The 18,167-nt window shown below is 53.8% G+C and overlaps 1 protein-coding gene across 1 annotated transcript in view; it reads left to right on the top strand.

Moving 5' to 3' along the window:
• URM1 (ubiquitin related modifier 1) overlaps window positions 1–16,315 on the top strand; it is a 22,137-nt gene extending 5,822 nt beyond the window's left edge. The window contains exons 2-5 of the mRNA XM_023217021.2: window positions 1,160–1,230; window positions 12,125–12,206; window positions 13,556–13,604; window positions 13,960–16,315. Of these exons, the coding sequence (XP_023072789.1) occupies window positions 1,160–1,230; window positions 12,125–12,206; window positions 13,556–13,604; window positions 13,960–14,028 (271 nt within the window). The 3' untranslated portion in view covers window positions 14,029–16,315. The remainder of the gene's footprint in view (window positions 1–1,159; window positions 1,231–12,124; window positions 12,207–13,555; window positions 13,605–13,959) is intronic.
• The last annotated feature ends 1,852 nt before the right edge of the window (window positions 16,316–18,167 follow it).

Below are 18,167 nucleotides of genomic sequence, written 5' to 3'. Positions count from 1 at the left end.
AAAAAAAAAAAAAAAAAAAAGCTTAGGAGGTCAAGGCTGCAGTGAGCTGTGATTGTGCCACTACACTCCATGCTGGGTGACAAAGCAAGACCTTGTCTCAAAAATAAATAAATAGATAATTTGCTGGGCGCCTAATAATATTAATAGTAATAACGTAGAGACAAAGTCTTGCTATGTCACCGAGGCTCTGTTTCACTGAGGCTCATCTCAAACTCCGGGCCTCAAGCAGTCATCTCGCCTCACCTCCCATAGTGCTAGGGTTCCAGGTGTGAGCCGCCACACCTAGCTGGTACTTGATTATTAGTAAAAATTATATCCTACTTTACCACATTAGAAGTCATATTTAGGAATTAGTCACTGGGTCTGGGCAGAGTGGCTTGTGCCTGTAATCCCAGTGCTTTGGGAGGCTAAAGTGGGAGGATTGCTTTAGGCCAGGAGTTTGAGATCAGCCTGGGTAACACAGCGAGATTCCATCTCTACAAAAAAATTTAAAAATTAACCTGATATGGGCCGGGCTCAGTGGCTCACACCTGTAATCCCAGCACTTTGAGAGGCCAAGGTGGGCGAATCACCTGAGGTCAAGAGTTTGAGACCAGCATGGCCAACATGGTGAAACCCTCTCTCTAAAAATACAAAATTTAGCCAGGCATGGTGGCTCATACCTGTAGTTCTAGCTACTCGGGAGTCTGAGGCACAAGAATCGCTTTAACCTGGGAGGCGGAGGTTGCTATGAGCTGAGATCACACCACTGCACTCCAGCCTGGACAACAGAGTGAGACTAAACAAAGTGAAATATAAATATAAATATAAATATAAATGTAAATGTAAATATAAAAAGTAGCCTGATATGGTGGCATGCACCTGTAGGCCTAGCTATTTGGGAGGTTGAACAGGAAGGTCTCTTGAACCCAGGAATTCAAAGTTATAGTGAGCTATGATTGCACTACTGCGTTCCAGCATAGGTGACAGTGAGACCCTGTCTCTAAGAAAGAAAGGGGAAGAAAAAGAATTGGTCGCTGCACCCAAGGTGTTGCTGCACCTTAGTCTCTGCTTCTCTTGGGCTTCATTACCAGCCCTATCCTCAGTTTTCCGTTTGCGCTACCTCTTCCTATTTGCAGGACCTCACCTAGCTGTCTTTTTCTCTGGTCCTCCTTTGCAGAGGTGGTGCGGAGCTCCTGTTTGACGGTATTAAGAAACATCAAGTCACTTTGCCTGGACAGGAGGAACCCTGTGAGTACTGGCTTTCTGAACCCCTCTCTTGGGGCCGTTGAACAGGAGTTGGTCCATGGGGAACACTCAGCCCTGTTCAGGCCTGTGTTCTGCACCCGTGTGCTAAGCTGCCTCTCTAGCAGGCAGAGGAATAAAAAGAGTCTGCACGGCCGGGCCCAGTGGTTCACGCCTGTAATCCCAGCACTTTGGGAGGCCAGGGTGGGCGGTGAGCACAAGGTCAGGAGTTCAAGACTGGCCTGGCCAACATGGTGAAATCCTGTCTCTATTAAAAATACAAAAATTAGCTGGGCATGGTGGTGTGTGCATGTAATCCCAGCTACTCAGGAGGCTGAGGCAGGAGAATTACTTGAACTGGAACCCAGGAGGTGGAGGTTGCAGTGAGCCAAGATCATGCCACTGTACTCTAGCCTGGACAACAAAGCAAGACTCCATCTCAAAAACAAACAAACAAAAAAAAACAAATGCTTGTTAATCTTTCTTGAACAAATATACACTGAGCACCTCCTATGCACCAGGCCATGTGCTCATCATTGTGGAGACAGACCTGAACAAAAGCCAGTCCCAGGCCAGGCGTGGAGGCTCAGTAATCCCAGCACTTTGGGGGGCTAAGGCGGGCGGATCACTTGAGACCAGTAGTTCGAGACCAGTCTGGCCGACATGGTGAAACCATATCTGTACTAGAAATACAAAAAATTAGCCAGGCATAGCGGTGTGCGCTTGTAATCCCAGCTACTCAGGGGGCTGGGGCAGGAGAAATGCTTAAACCTGGAGGCAGAGGTTTCAGTAAGCCAAGATCGTGCCACTGCACTCCAGCCTGGGCGGCAGAGCAAGACTTTGTCACAAAAAAAAAAAAAACAAAAAAAAACCAGTCCCTGCCTTTAAATTGGGAAGTTTTAAAGAATTAACTTGCAGATCTTTGGCTGGGTAAGTGTCAGGATAGCCTAGGGGCTGTGGACCAGATATGGCAGGTGTTCAGATCTTTTGTAACTTTCGCAGTGGATTCTAGCAAGGGCTCAGGGATGGGATTCCAATCTCCACCTATGACTGAGATACTTCTGGGGAGAAGAGGGCATCATTTATATTAAGAGACAGGAAATGAGGTTCCTGGAGGTGGGTGGTAGAAAATGGTCAAGTCAGGCCGGGCATGGTGGCTCACACCTCTAATCCCAGCACTTTGGGAGGCCGAGGCAGGCGAATCATGAGGTCAGGAGTTTGAGACCAGCCTGACCAACATGATGAAACCCTGTCTCTACTAAAAGTACAAAAATTAGCTGGCGCAATGGCAGGCATCTGTAATCCCAGCCACTTGGGAGACTGAGGCAGGACAATTACTTGAACCCGGGAGGTGGAGGTTGCAGTGAACCGAGATCATGTCACTGCACTCCAGCCTGGGCAACAAGAGCAAAACTCCATCTCAAAAAAAAAGAAAAAGAAGAAAATAGGCCAGGCGCAGTGGCTCACGCCTGTAATCCCAACACTTTGGGAGGCTGAGGTAGGAGGATGACCTGAGCCCAGGAGTTTGAGACCAGCCTGAGTAACATGGCAAAACCTGGTCTCTACAGAAAAATAAAAAATTAGCCAGGCATAGTGGCATGCACCTATGTTCCTAGCTGTTTTAGTGGCTGATGCTGAAGGATTGCTTGAGCCCAGGAGATCGAGACCACGGTGAGCTATGATCACACCACTGTTCTTCAGCCTGGGTGCCAGAGTGAGACCCTGTCTCAAAAAAAAAAAAAAAAAAAAAAAAAAAAATCAGAATATTTATGGGGAGAAAAACAGAAAATGGCCAAGTGAGATTTGGCAGGATTCTTCTGGAACTGGACACACATCTGCCAGTAATCAATTATTATTGCTCAGATTCACTGGCTGTCACACCTTTCTGTCCCTCCCTCAGGTTGGAGAGCAGTGGCACAGGGTGGGGTCTGTCTGCCACACTTGGAGGCTGGGGGACACTTATTAAGGAGCAGGGCACTGCCCACATTGAGCTGGGAGGGGGTATGTGGCTGGGGTTTAGTGTCAGGATTGTGTGTCCCTGGTCAAGGAAGACATGGGGTGCTAAAGGTGACTATTTCTTAGTTTGACAGATGGCCATGCAGCCTTGGGAGGGCACACAGTGCTCTCAGAAGAGACTTCTCAAAGATTCAGTCTCAAAGACCTTGCCTGGAAGTTTATTAAAATATCACAAGTTATTATTTATTTCCTCTGGATTTTGTCTGACGTGAAAACCCACAAATTTTCTTTTTTTTTTTTTTTTTTGAGATGGAGTCTCACTCTGTCTCCCAGGCTGAAGTGCCGTAGTGGAATCTTGGCACACTGCAACCCCCACCTCCTGGTTTTGAGCGATTCTCCCACCTCAGCCTCCCAAGTAGCTGGGATTACAGGCAGACACCACCACACCTGGCTAATTTTTGTATGCTTTTTTGGTTTTTGAGACAGAGTCTTGCTCTGTCACCAGGCTGGAGTGCAGTGGTGTGATCTCAGCCTCCTGGTTTCAAGCAATTTCCCTGCCTCAGCCTCCCGAGTAGCTGAGACTACAGGCGCACACCACCACGCCCAGCTAGTTTTTTGTATTTTAGTAGAGACAGGGTTTCACCATGTTGGCCAGGATAGTCTCGATCTCCTGACCTCGTGATCTGCCCGCCTCAGCCTCCCAAAGTGCTGGGACTACAGGCACGTGCCACCATGCCTGGCCAATTTTTGTAAGTTTTAGTAGAGACAGGGTTTCACCATGTTGGCCCAGCTGGTCTCTAACTCCTGATCTCAAGTGACGCGCCCACCATAACCTCCCAAAGTGTTGGGATTACAGGCATGAACCACTGCCTGGCCCACAGATTCTCATAATTCAAGCCCCATTTCACTCATTCATTGACTGAGTACTCAGCATTTTCAGGTACAGTAGAAAATACTTTATTTGTCTGGGCACAGTGGCCAGCACTTTGGGAAGCCAAGACAGGTGAATCGCTTAAGCCCAGGAGTTTGAGACCAGCCTGGGCAACATGGTGAAACCCCGTCTCTACAAAAAATATGAAAATTAGCTGAGTATGGTGGTGCATCCCAGTAGTCCCAGTAGTCCCAGCTATTTGGGAGGCTGAGGTCAGAGGATGGCTCGAGCCCGGGATGTGGAGGTTGCAGTGAGCTAGTAGCGTGCCACTGCACTCCAGCCTGGGCAATAGACATGAGGCTGTCAGACCCTTTCTCAAAATAAGAAAGTACTTTATGGCCTGGTGCGGTGGCTCAAGCCTGTAATCCCAGCTCTTTGGGAAGCCGAGACGGGCGGATCACGAGGTCAGGAGATCGAGACCATGCTGGCTAACACGGTGAAACCCCCAGTGAAACCCCGTCTCTACTAAAAAAAATACAAAAAACTAGCCGGGCAAGGTGGCGGGCGCCTGTAGTCCCAGCTACTCGGGAGGCTGAGGCAGGAGAATGGTGTAAACCCGGGAGGCAGAGCTTGCAGTGAGCTGAGATCCGGCCACTGCACTCCAGCCTGGGCGACAGAGCGAGACTCCGTCTCAAAAAAAAAAAAAAAAAAAAAGGTACTTTATTATTTGATTTAGCTGGCAAATCTATGTCTAGTGCCCTATTTGTGCGATCACTGTACTAAGTTACTGGATATTCATTAGTGAGCAAAATAGATATGGTCTTTGCCCTTATAGAGTTAGCAATGTAATGGGAATGGAGCCAGGGAATAAACAAGTAAACAAATGAATGTATAATTGCATCATTACAACTTTTAGTAATTGGCATGAGGAGAACAAAAGAGTACTAGGATGGGACTAATAGGTGGTCACCAGAGGTCTCTTTAAGGAGGTAACATACCAAGGCTGAGTGCGGTGGCTCATGCCTGTAATCCCAGCAATTTGGGAAGCCAAGGTAGGCGGATCACCTGAGGTCTGGAGTTCAAGACCATCCAGGCCAACATGGTGAAACCCTTTCTCTACTAAAAATATAAAAATAGTTGGGCATGGTGGTGGGCACCTGTAATCCCAGCTACTTGGGAGGCTGAGGCAGGAGAATTGCTTGAACCCAGGGAGCAGAGGTTGCAGTGAGTTGAGACCACACCACTGCACTGCAGCCTGGGCAACAGGAGCAAAACTCCATCTCGAAAAGAAAAAAGGCCACCAGGCATGGTGGCTCACGCCTGTAATCCCAGCACTTTGGGAGGCTGAGGTGGTTGGATCACGAGGTCAAGAGATCGAGACCATCCTAGCCAACATGGTGAAACCCTGTCTCTACTAAAAATACAAAAAATTAGCTGGGTGTGGTGGCAGGCACCTGTAGTCCCAGCTACTCAGGAGGCTGAGGCAGGAGAATCGCTTGAACCCTGGAGGTGGAGGTTGCAGTGAGCCGAGATCACGCCACTGCACTCCAGCCTGGGCAACAGAGCGAGACTCCATCTCAAAAACAAAGAAACAAAACAAATGAAAGGTAGAAACCAAAATTTAGAGAAGTTAGGGGTCTCACCCCAAGTCATAGTTATTTAAATAGCAGAGCTGGGATTCAGAACTAGTTTTCAGGCCACTGAATTTCAGAGTCCTGGCACTTTGTCACTAACCCCATCACCATCTAGCCCAAGAGGCTCCCTGAATCACTCTAACATCTTTTTTTTTTTTTTTTTTTTTTGAGACAGAGTCTTGCTCTGTCGCCCAGGCTGGAGTGCAGTGACACGACCTTGGCTCACTGTAAGCTCCGCCTCCTGGGTTCTCGCCATTCTCCTGCCTCAGCCTCCTAAGTAGCTGGGACTACAGGCGCCCGCCACCACACCTGGCTAATTTTTTTGTATTTTTAGTAGAGACGGGGTTTCACCATGTTAGCCAGGATGGTCTCTATCTCCTGACCTCTTGATCTGCCTGCCTCAGCCTCCCAAAGCGCTGGGATTGCAGGCATGAGCCACTGCGCCTGGCCCCACTCTAACATCTTATATTTTCCAATTTTTACGCTTTCCTTAATTTATTCATGAGTTCAACAGCTACTTATTTCAACTTTCATGATAACCTCAAGAGATAAAAGAGACCCCTAAAAAAGAAGGAAGAAGGGACCTGAGGCCTGTCCAGAGTTACCCAAGTAGGAAGGCTGGGCTGGGACTCAGATTTTTTTATCCCTCATCTTCCAGGCACTGTTCAGGAAACAGGCAGGGGCCTATCCCCACTCTGGGAAGAAAGGAGGGGAGTGGGAGGGAAGGCACAGTGGCCCACTTAGTCTTTGGTCCCTTGGCTGTGAGTCCCTACACCTGGCTCCTGTTGTGCCCAGAGGCATGGGTCACACAGCACACCCAGGGTAACCTAGGTTGGTGACCTAGGTCACCAACAGAACTGGTTAGCAGCTGCCAGGCCTCACCCTGGCACATGTGAACCCAGCTGGGGGTCAGGGGCCTGGTGCTGCTAGGAGAGTCTTACCCTTCCCCCAAGTCCGTGCCCAGATATGTCATCTGGCAGCTTTCCCAGCCTAGGGGCTGCCACTTGGCCAAGCGAGTCTTGGAGGTTCCAGCAGAAATAATAGCAGCCGTAAGATTTCGGAATGTGACAAGCCTCACAAACAAGGGAACTCGTGGCTCCTAGGCCAGGGGAGAGCTTCCAACCCAGTCAATTTGGGAGAAATGATGAGCAAAAGGCCTGAGGGAGTGAGACTGGGAGAGAGGAAGCCTGGACCGCGCAGTTGCTCATCACTTATGCCTGCCAGCCTCTTTCTTCCCCATCTGTTAGATGGGAAGTCGGGCTCGTTTTGTACATTACTGAGCTGGTTATCTCTTTGACATCTATAAGAAAAGTTTCTTCAAGATCCAAGTATACACAATTCTGTGAAGCAGAGTGTGCTGACCCAGTAAGAAGCTATGTGAGAGGAGGGATGTCTTAACAGCCATCTTCCTGAAACGGGCCAGCCAGGCATCCACCAACTTAGGGTATTGCGGCTGCTGAGAGTTGGTCTCTATGACTCAAGCATCCCTTTGACCCAAGGCCCCCTGCCCAGGCCCCAAGAGTAGACTTGGCCGCCTCACCTTTCCCTGCCTGTCTTCCTTCCCCTGCCCTGCCATTGTGCCCCCTCCGCCTGTTCCACTTGCGTTAAAGGGTGGCTGGTGAGGGAGGGCAGGAGCTGCAGGAGCTCCTGGGTGCTTTAAACTGCTTAGCATGCATTTCACAGCCTCTCTGGGGCCAGCTGTTCCTTTCTCTGCTCTCAGGGCCTGTTTGCTGATCCCCTCTCCACCTCCCTCCTCCCCACACCCCTCCCAGTCCCTGTGCAAAATTGCTTTTGAAAAGATCCACTTTCTGCTTAATTAAACAATGAGGAGGTCCCCTCGCACATCTGTAAACCTCCTTCTGCGGCCAGTTTAGCCCACAAACTGCTCCATTCTTACCCCCATTCACTTGTAAATGGCCCCTCTGATGTTCCCTCCACCCCCTCTCCTCTGTTACTCCCCCCTTGCCAGCTCTTTCTTTTCCCTTTTCAACTGAGGCCTGGGGTGGGCTCCCCGAAGAGCTCGTCTTGGAGCCTGGTGGACTTGGTGGGGACAGAGGCGGTTTAACCTGTGGTAGAGAAGACTTAGGGGATCCTTTCTTCCATATCTGAAGGGCCATCCTGGGGAAGAGGGGGTACATTTGTTGGCATGGTCCCCGTGGACCATTCAGGCCCAGTGGGTGGGAATGACAGGAAGACAGATTTCTGCTTGGGAGAAAAGAAGCTCTTAACAATCAGAGCCGCTGCACAGAGGAGCTGACCTCCTGTCCCTGGAGGTGTTCAAAGAGAGGCTGGATGAGGGTCTGTTACACACTGGATGAGGGTCAGTATCAGATACGACTTTGAGGTTGTTCCCTTTCAGTCCCGCGAGGCTGAGGCTGACACCTTTTGGGGCTCTCCCACAGTGGGCAGTCAGTGTCCCCCAGAGTAGGACAAGTCCACTGGGGCGAGGGATTCTGGTGGAGCTTGTGTCGGTGCTCTCCACAACGGGTATCCTCCCTTTGGCAGCAGCCTTTAGAAGGTACTAGAGCCCAGAGGATGAGGAATCCGAAGTCACTGTGGGCTTACAGCTCAGAGCAGCCTTCTGTTGAGCGTGTCCTGTGTGTGTGACACCGCCAGGCCTGCCATGGGCATTGTGCCTTACGTAATCCTCAGCAGCTCTTGGTATTTGGATTATTATCCCTGCTTGTCAGAGGATGACACCGAGGCAGCAAGGTGAAGTGATTTCCCAGCCAAGGCCATTGAGCACACAGCGCAGGTCCTCTGGCTGGAGACTCAGAACTCAACCACTCCATCATAGAGCAGCAGCTCTCATCACCTGCTCTGTCCCTGATGGGCAGGCCAGGTGCCAAAGCATCCTGCACTGGAAACCTTGTGTTAGGTGCCCGTCTCCCTCCTCTGGTGCCGTGTGCCCAGGGGCAGCCTGGCTGCCAGCACCTCTAGCCTGAAAGAGTGTCATTCCTTCCACCTGGGTTGTCCTGGGAGCATTAGCCAACCCCAACATCTTGTGGGTTCAAACATCTAAAATAGAAGGAAGGTCAGTATCTAGGACCCCTCACTACTCTCCCCGCCCCCTTATTCCCTTTCCAGCTTCTGATGGGAAGATACTGGATGCCACAGAAAACCCCAGCCAGTCCTAGCACTATCTGATTCATGGTTGGTTCTGCCCTGCCCTCTAAAGCTGGGGTGCCAGACCACTGGGCAGAGTGTGCAGAAACCCAGAGAGTGCGAGGGGTATAGGTTCTTCCTCTGGATCCTGGAGTAATTACAGCATTGATATGCAGGTTACAGTGCTGAGAGATTTGTATATATCGTTTTATTTTATCCCCCACAATGACCCTATGAGACAATGTTAACATCCCCATTTTACAAAAGAAGGAAGCTGAGGCCATTTTACAAAAAAAGGAAGCTGAGGCTCCAAGAATTCCTTACCCAAGGTCATAGAACTAGGAAGTCCAGCTCAAAACCAGGCCTGTCTGACTCCAAGGTCCATGGTTTTAATCTCTTTCTCCCTCCCTCCTTCCCTCCGTACCTCCCCAGTTGTCCACTCAAGTAATGGTAACAGTAGTGCCATACGTTTGAGCCGGATTGTGATTCGAGTGTCACGTCAGAGACACGTGGAAGCACAGGCCTGGGCAGTGGGTCCTGGTTCCCAGGAAGCACATACCTAGGAGATACTGCGGAGGTTCACTAGGAGGGAGAGGCCCCTACGAGAGCAGGCCCGCTCTCAAGGCCTGGCCCCTCATCTCCTGCTGAGCTTCTTACCTTCTCCGTTCTGCTACCTTCAACCTGCCCATTGCATCCTGCCCCAGCCTTCCCATGTCTTAATCCTTCTGCCCAGAATGCTTCCCACCCCACTCATCCTTCAGACCTGAGCTTCACTGTTTAACATCCTCAGCCAGGCGTTTCCTGATCCCAGAAGAAGGAGATAGCGTTTGTCACAACTAATTAAGTATGGTCTGTCTCCCCTGCTGGCCTCTAGCTCCATGAGGGTAGGGAGCTCTGTGTCCCTCCTGCCCACTACCATCTCCCTAGCACCTTGCACATAGTAGCTGCTCAATAAATATTTGTCTCCTGAGTGATCACATGGGATTCCAGGAGGGAGACCGCCCCTAGTGGGAGAGGGAAGACAAGAGGACACAGAGTGGGAAGGTGAAAGTGAGTCTCCAGCCCCCATCTATCCCAGAGCCATCCATCCCCAAGCCACCAGCCCCTGACTCTGCTTAACCCGTCCTCCTCCCCTGGGCGCCTTTGGAAGCCGACCATCTGGCTTGGAGGCTATTTGCATATTGTCTGTGCCTCAGCAAGCCTAGCAAGATGTCCCTGGGGGTGTGTTTCAGGCCAGGCCGAGTGGCCCTTGCATCCTGCGAAGGGAGCCATGAGTTCCCCCTCTCCCCACCCCCAAATCCAGGCATGGGGGAACAATACGGGTGGTGATGCGGTAGCCTCACCATGGTAACAGGCTATCAAAAATGTGGGCAGGCCTGGGTGGGGGGTGGGCAGAAGAGGGAGGGAGTGACCTCAGCAAATAGGAGCATCATGATAAATGAGCCAGCACCGGGCAGCAGACTCATCCCCCAGCTCATCCCTCTGGGACTCCATGCTGGTGCCATCGTTCGGATGACCCCACCATGACCACTAGCCCTTCCCCCACCCCCAGGCCTATCCAGACTGGAGCAGAAGCACCCTCCCTTTGGAGGGAGCCAGGACTGTCTCCTAATTGAGTCCGGGTTCCATGCAGGCCAGGCACTGCGTAGACCCTCTCGCCGCCTCCACACACACACAGGCACACCCCCGCCCGCCAGGGCTGGCTGATGGATGTGTCAGACCCCGGTGGCTCTATCGAGCGGCCACAAGATGTATGGGTTGGCGGCCCACCAGACAGTGCCAAGATGGAGGCCAAAGGGATTCAGAGCCAAGGGGAAACCTCTGAAACCCAGACCTCAGGGAGGAACCCAGCCAGGAGTCCGAGTGGGCTGCAGCTAGTTGGAGGCAGCATTCTCCCCATCCCATGCCTGCTCCAGGGACCATGAAGACTCCGATCTGCTTTGTTTAAAAGGAGACATTAAAATGGAAAGGTGGCAGTCTCAGTCCATGGACACTTTGCCCGTGGCCCTGTGCTCTGCTGGCATACGATCCAGGCAAGTTGGCACTGAGCAAAGTGGACCATCCAGGCTGCAGGCCTGTCAAAGCGAGGGTGGCACGCGTGCCAGCCAGTGTGCCTTAACTCCCTGCCCAAGGCTGGGGCTGTGTGTGTGTGCCATGCTGTGGGCCCGGACGGGGCAAAGCAAAGTCTCCCCTGAGTCCTAGCAGCCTCTCCCTTGCCTACACTCCAGGACTCTGGACTCCAGGCAGGAAAACCAAGGCCCCACCTGGGCCTTCTCCAGCTTAGCCCTGAGCTTTGTCTCAGGCATTAGTCCAGGACAGCAAACCCCTGTGGACACTGACTCAGGATGGGGGTGGTTAACCCCAACCCCTCTGCTGGCTTCCCAGAAGCAAGTTGTCTCCCTAGGACCTTTATCCTCAAGTCATCTAAGGGAATGAGAAGGAACTCCGCAGCCTCAGGAGAATGGCCCTGTTTCAGGGGCAGACAGTTGAGGACCATAGGCTTCGAGGTGTTTATAGAACCACATTCTTGTGTGCTGTGGCTCGATACTGCTGCCCCTAGGAAAGGAGAGGTGACCCTGGAGACAGGTGACTCTGAGCCTCTGCATGACATACAGAGAGACTGGTGGCTCTCCTAGAACCACAAGGAGGCAGATCTCAGTGTTAGCTGAGCAGGAGAGGCCCTGTCACCCGAATCTCTGGCCACCACTGGCGTGGAGGGCTCTGGAAGCGTGGGGTGGTGGCAGGGGAGTAGAGCAGGGATTTGTCGGCATCCCTGGCTGGTGAATGATCCTTCTCTGTCTCTGCCAGAGGAAATTAACTGATGTTATCAGCTCAGCAATTGTTTTTTCCCCTCACAAAGGGAAATATATGCAGACCCCTCCAAGAGCAAAGCCGAATCCTTCCCATCTGGGACTGGCTGGAGAGATAAAGGTGGCGGGGGCTCTTCAGAGTCCTCTCAGAAGTCCAGCCATGGCAGTTGGAGACTGGCTTCCAGGACTTGTGGTTAGGGGCTTGTCTCATAACCCTTTAGATGCGACAGTCCTCCCACCATCTGCCTTGAATCCCTCCACTATAGGTAAATCCCATTGCCTCTTCTCCAGGACTTCAGCAGCGCCATGTGCAGCTGTCTCTGAAGATCCACCTGGCAAGTCACTGGCCTGTCCTAACCTGTTTCCTCACCTTTGGAATGTACATGTTCATGGGCCATCTTTTAGCCTGGTCTAAAAGAAGCCCCCTAAACCCCATGTGTATTTCCTTCTGGGCCAGGCAAGGCTCTGAGGGGACAGGTGTCATTTGAGTTTGACAAGAGTTTGTACTGTGCATTCCTCTCCAGGGGACATCCGGAACCTGCTCGTCTGGATCAAGAAGAATTTGCTGAAAGAGCGGCCAGAGTTATTCATCCAGGGAGACAGCGTGTGAGTCCCATTCCTCCCTTCTCTGAAGGGGGTGGAGGGAGGGACGGATATCTGAGCCCCCACCCTCAGGTTCAGTCCTGGCCTTCTCTGAATCTGGTTCTCCCCTTCCTCCTCCCTGACTCCTCCAGAAAATAGTCTGAGATCTATTTTCAGTTTTCTTGTTACTAAAACCAAACTCTTGAGGATTTTTAAAATCCCAGATGAAAGGAGCCTGGTGAATTTCTCAGAAAACTTGGATTCTGCCCTGTGGTTGCCACAGACTTGCTGTGGGACCTTAGACCACTTACTTCACTTCTCTGGGCCTCAGTTACTCTCTACACAGAAAGTGCTGAGGAAAAAATGTAGCTAGTACAACTGAAGAGCTAAATATTCTATTTTATTTCATTGTATTTAAATAGCCACACGTGGCTAGTAGATTACCATTCAGTGCAGCACAGGTCTAGAATTCCAAGGAGTCATTGACTCTGTGCATGCACACACCCATGCACATGCATACACACTCACTGGGGACACCCCATAGGCGCCCAGAGCAGTCTCCTTGGAAAGGACCAGGTTCCAGTTGCCAAGAAGTTACTTCTAAAACAAGGCCAGTCCCCCTTGTGAAAGGTGGCCGGTGAGGCTCACGTATTTGCCTCGAAGCACAGGTCACTGTGAGGTCCTAGGGGATCAGCCCTCCTTCAGGTCATGGTCCAGTGGTCCTGGAGGCCACCTCTAAGGCCAGCAGCGCTCCTTGGGCCATTACCAGTGGGAGCCAGGCTAAGTTGCCTGACAAATGTTGACCTACGCTGCCTTATGCGAGGCAGGACTGCACATGAACATTGCCATGTGGCATGGCAACTGATTCGGAAGAGGCAAAACAGCCTCCTCTCCAGGATGGGCATGCAGAGGCCTAAAAAAAGCCGAAGTTCTTTTCCAGGGCTAACGAGAGTAAGGTTAGACCCCTGGAAAAGTCCCACTAATGATTACCGTGACAGTGTGGCAAGAACTCCACACGTATCAGCTGATTTCGTTTTCGTATAGGCCTTGTGGGACAGGCACTATCACTTATCCCATTTTCAGATGAGGAACCTGATACTCAGAAACAAAATGACCTGCCCGCGGTCTGGGTGGTGGTGCTGGCTGGCGTTTGCACCCGTTTTCCATCTGGCTACAAAGACCATGTATGACTGTCTGACCTGGTTTCCTTCACACTCAGACCAGCCTCCCCTTCCTGGGAGATCTTTAGCCAGACCCCAGGAGGAAGGCTCCCCAGCACACTCGCCTGCAGCCCAAAGCTCTCAGCCCCTCTTCCTCTGTGCTACTGCCTCCTGCCTCTCACTCCCTGCTACTCACCACTATCTTTCCCACAGGCGGCCAGGAATTCTGGTGCTGATTAACGATGCCGACTGGGAGCTACTGGTCAGTGCCTCGGGTGACATCCCTCTCCCAGCCCCTGCCCTTGCTGCTTCAGTGGGAAAGCCTTGGGCCTCTCTCAGGCACATATAGAGTGGCTGGGTAATCCTCCACCCCACTCCAGCCCCACACTGAGGCTGCTGGAGTCTCTCACTCCAGGTGAGGAAGGGATGGGTAGCTGGGGACATGGGAGTACCCCTCTATCCTGAAGATTTGCAGGTTGAGGTATAGGATACCCATTTTTCTGGTACAGTCTGTCTCTTCCAGAGCAGCCAGCCCTCAGCCCCTGCTCTCCCAACTCCTGGGGTGGAACTGGGAAGGTAGCCCTGAGGGTCTCCCGCTCTCCTCTGCCCCGCACCAGGGTGAGCTGGACTATCAGCTTCAGGACCAGGACAGCGTCCTCTTCATCTCCACTCTGCACGGCGGCTGAGGGCCCTTCTCTGGGCCTGGGCACCCTTAGAGGGGAGAACGAAGCAATCAGACATCCCCTTGGGCCCTGCTTCCAGGTCTCCCTGTCCCCCTTGCCTGTCTTCTTCCCTGCTCTGTCCCCCAAGCTCCCTCCAGGCAGGGAAAAGAGGCCAGGTGCTAAAAATGAGCCTTTCTCAAGCACGTGAGCAGGGGAAGGCAGACAGGCACCAGAGCCCAGCACTCCCTTTTCCAGCAGCTGTGATGGGGGAGGGTGCCCCTCTGGTGTGTCAAGAGTGGAAGGAGGCTCTGTGGCCAGGTGACCTGGCTGCTTCCGCTCCTTGTACCTCATTCTGAACATGGAGTGGCCGCTGACAAGGTGCTCCAGCCCCAGAGCCAGCATCTTCATGGGGAAGGTGAATGGACCTGAGTAGCTGAAGGAAAGCCCCTCCCTCCCCAAAGATTGGAGGCTTCTCAGCCTCAATTTCCCTGTCTGGACAGCTGAGGGCTCTGCCTGTCCCCCACTGCTATCACTATGGAACCCCAGCTGGGGTCCCCTATTCAGTGCTGACTCCCCCCAGCCATCAGCTGCTTCTCCAGCCACACCCCTCCTTCTGCTCCCCCAACCCCTAGCCCTTGACCCTGGCTGGCCTGCCCCCCTCCACAGGCCACCAGATGGGCTCTTGAGACCCTCCCAAAGCTGCTTACAGCTCATTCTGCTGGGGGTAGAGATGAGGGGAGGGGGTAAGTTAAACCTTGGACTAGCAAGTAGAAGCCTGGGGGGGGGATCTGTGTGCCTCAGTTTCCTCCTCTACAACTGAATATTTATAGTGGCTGAAAACTGGGGAGATACCTGATGGTGCAGATGTCCATTTTCTCTCCCTTCCCACCTCCTGCAGGAAGCAGGATGGGGCAGGCAGCACCTGGTAGGCAGAGTGGTTTGCTCCCCCTCCCCTTCCCTTCTGGAAGTCTTGGGGCCTCAGTGCTTGCAACAGCCGGCCTTGTGCAAATAAAAGACTAGGTTGTTTACTAGCCTTGCTTGGAGCTTCATCCTTGGAAACAGGTGGCACCTCATATCCCCCCAGCCATGGTCTGTGATACAACCTCTCCATCCTCAGCCTAGGGCCTCAGAGCTACCCTTCACCCTTCACCCAAAAGAGGGGTGGGGGTGAACACTCAGACAGTCTGAGACGGGGTAGTCTAATAGAGCCATCTGGAGAAGGGGGTGTCAGAGTCAGTCTGTGCTGACCAGTCTGCGTCCCAGGACGCATCCCCACCCGTCTGTCCAAGGCTTTGTCCCACCAGCTGCAGCCAGCAGCCTCAGAACCCAGAATGGGGGTGGCATAGATAAGACTGCTGAGCCCCCTTTCTGTGGTCTTTCCTTCCCATGACCTGGAGAAAAGAGCTTTGTTTGCTGGAGGGAGACCCCCAAAAAGAATTAGGGCGCTAACATCCCACCAAAAGCGTCATCCCACCCAAAATGTTGCTTTTCATTCTATGTCAGTAATTTAAAGTGGAATTTCTCACCTCTCACCCTGTGGAGATGAAAGTGGCAAAAGGCTGTCCCAGCAGTGTTGGGGAACGGGGTGTACACATCCTTTTGGGGATGGATGACCTGCCGGCTGGTGGGCTTTTCTCCAGCACTACTACAGGTAGAAGCCCTCTGGGCTTGTGTGGAGTGGGAGCAGCAGTGTTGGGACTATGGGGAGGAGCTGGTCTGGGTGCAAATTAAGGCTAGTGTTGGGGTCTGAGTGCTGTCCAGAAAGGCTGTGTGACCAACCCTCACTAGTTCCTGAGGTCAGGGTCTCCATGTTAGGGAACAAAGCAGGAGACTTGGAACAGCCCCTATAGCTGCACTTTCAGAAGGTCAGCCTGTCCCATTCTTGTAACCTGGAGGTCCCTCCCTGTCTCCACCCCATTGAGCTGCAGGAGCAGCCCATCAGTGCACCTGATTGGAACACCCCAGATTGCAGGTCCTGGAAACTGGGCGCTAGGATCCGTTTCTCTGGCTGCAAAGAGTGGGAGGCCTGATGTGGGATATCCCTTCTCCCACCACACCCCAATTAATGCTGAGGAGTAGGGCAGGAGGAGGTGCTGGGAAAACCGGGTTTCTTGGCACATGGGGGTGCAAGCACTGTGGTTGAAATTGGCCATGGCCAAGGCCCTCCAGACGATTTCAGGTCATTTTTAGCCCCAGGCTGGAAAGGGGTCAGGGGACAGGTGACCTGGGCTCAGCCCCCAGCAGCTCCCAACCGCCCCTCTCCCAAGCAACTCCTGATCCCTGCTTTTGAGGAAATAAACAAATAAAACCCCGCTATCTCCGAAGATTTTTCTTTAATGAAAAGGATTCGTTTTTCCAAGTTCTATTTCCAAAGCCGAGGCGATTGCCGGGCTGGAGCGCATCGTTGGCGACGCTTGCCCGTCGGACCCTGGAAGCGGCTGGAGGAGGCTCAGCCTCTCGGTCCGTCCGGAGGGCTTGCGGGAGGGGTTGGTTTGTTTGGGATTTAGGGGTTGGTTGAGGATTTGTTTTGTTTAGGTAGGGAGTATTGGGGTGATAAGTTAGAACAACTGCGAAACGAGTTAGCGGGCGCATTCGGCCGGCCTCTTTCACCCCCGACTTCCTGCGGCTTGGGCTGAGGGCGGACCACGTTTGGCCCCGCCGCTGCGTGCAGGCTTCGTTCCGGCCGAAATTTGAAAGGAGGAAAAACGACGCGATCGACTGAAGGACCCTGCCGGCCGGTACTGGTCACCCGCAGAAGAGAAGGAAGAAGGACGAGGATGCGGATGGCGGCGCTGGTGGCAGGGACCGGCGTCTCTGTGCGCGCGGGCCGGGACCGCGATCCTAGCGCTGGGGCCAGCCAGCCGCCGCCCCGAGAGGTCTCGCCCGCGCTGAGCTCCGTCCCTGCGGCCCCCGCCCCTGTTGCGCCCGGAGCTCAGCCACAGATGTCCAGCCACAATTCTCGGTTGGCCGCAGACTCGTACAAGAATTGCGTTTGGACAATCAGTGGCGAAGCCCCTGAGTTCAGGGCCCTGGTCTCCTGCGGGGTTCCGCTTCGCTCCTAAAAAGCGCCAGACCAGGACATCTCGGAGCTGCGCGTCGGACCACCTCGCAGGCGCTCAGCAGCGGTTGCCCATCTGGCGGTAAGGTGGATTAGCAAGCACGCGGATCCTGACCCTGTGCGGGGATCCCCATCGCCCCTGGCGTGGCTCCTTCGATCGCGGCCCGGAGTCCCCAGAGTGGCCCGCATTGGGTCTCAGCGCCGCCCCAGGTCGAGGGGGAATCTCTTCTGTCAGGCCTGGGGAACCCCGACTCCCCTCTCCCTGCCCCCAGCCTGGACTCTCCGAGAATCCGGAAGGCAGGACCCCCAGGCCGGGTCGCGTTTCCGAGCCCGGGGTCCGGGCTGCTGGATTCGTGGGTCCCCCGCCCCCGCCCAGCCCCGCGCACGCACCGGCTCGGGCGCTCTCCGCTTTCCTGTGGCTGAGTCGCGGCCGGGGCGCCTGCGGTGGCGGTGGCGGCGGTGGCCCGGGCGGCGGAGAGTGCTGGAATGCGCCGCCGGGTCACCTGCAGCGCCCGGGGAGCCGGACTGGGAGCCGGCGGGCTGCCGAGGCGCAGGGCTGAACCCGAGCGGGCGCCTCTGGCGGCTCGGGGCCGGGGCGGGCTTTTAGTGGGCCGCTCCAACAATACGGGCCTGGCGCGGAGAAAGGGGCTCGGCTGCAATTGGTACTGGATTTGAATAACGCCACGGGGCCATCAATGGTCATTGTGTCGGCGGGTAATGAATCTCCGCTGTCTCTCGGGCTGGCCAGGCAGCTGCAACCTGCGCTCAGGCAGCTCTTAAAGACATAGCGTGCCCCTCCCCGGGGGCCACCTCCCCCTCTGCACCGGCCGGACCCCTTGTCCTCCCACCCCCACTCGGCGCCCTCAACTCCCAATGCCCCGCCTGCTCCCTCAGCCTGACCCCTTTGCCCATTGCCCCCTCCCTTCTCCTGGGCCAGGCACCAGCATCCCGGCCCTGCTCTCCCCTGGACCTGACTCAGGCCCCGGCCTTGGCTGAGCAATCCAGGAGCACCCAGGGAACCCCAGAGTCTTTTATGGCCCATCCCCTGTCTCCCAGCTTCATGGAAACCAAAGGCCTCTGGAGCCCCCCTCCCTAGGACCCTGCC

Source organism: Piliocolobus tephrosceles, chromosome 14 (genome assembly GCF_002776525.5).
Source record: "Piliocolobus tephrosceles isolate RC106 chromosome 14, ASM277652v3, whole genome shotgun sequence".
Classification (NCBI taxonomy): domain Eukaryota; kingdom Metazoa; phylum Chordata; class Mammalia; order Primates; family Cercopithecidae; genus Piliocolobus; species Piliocolobus tephrosceles.
Note: the sequence above shows the minus strand (reverse complement) of the source record. Positions and strands in the feature narration are given on the sequence as shown.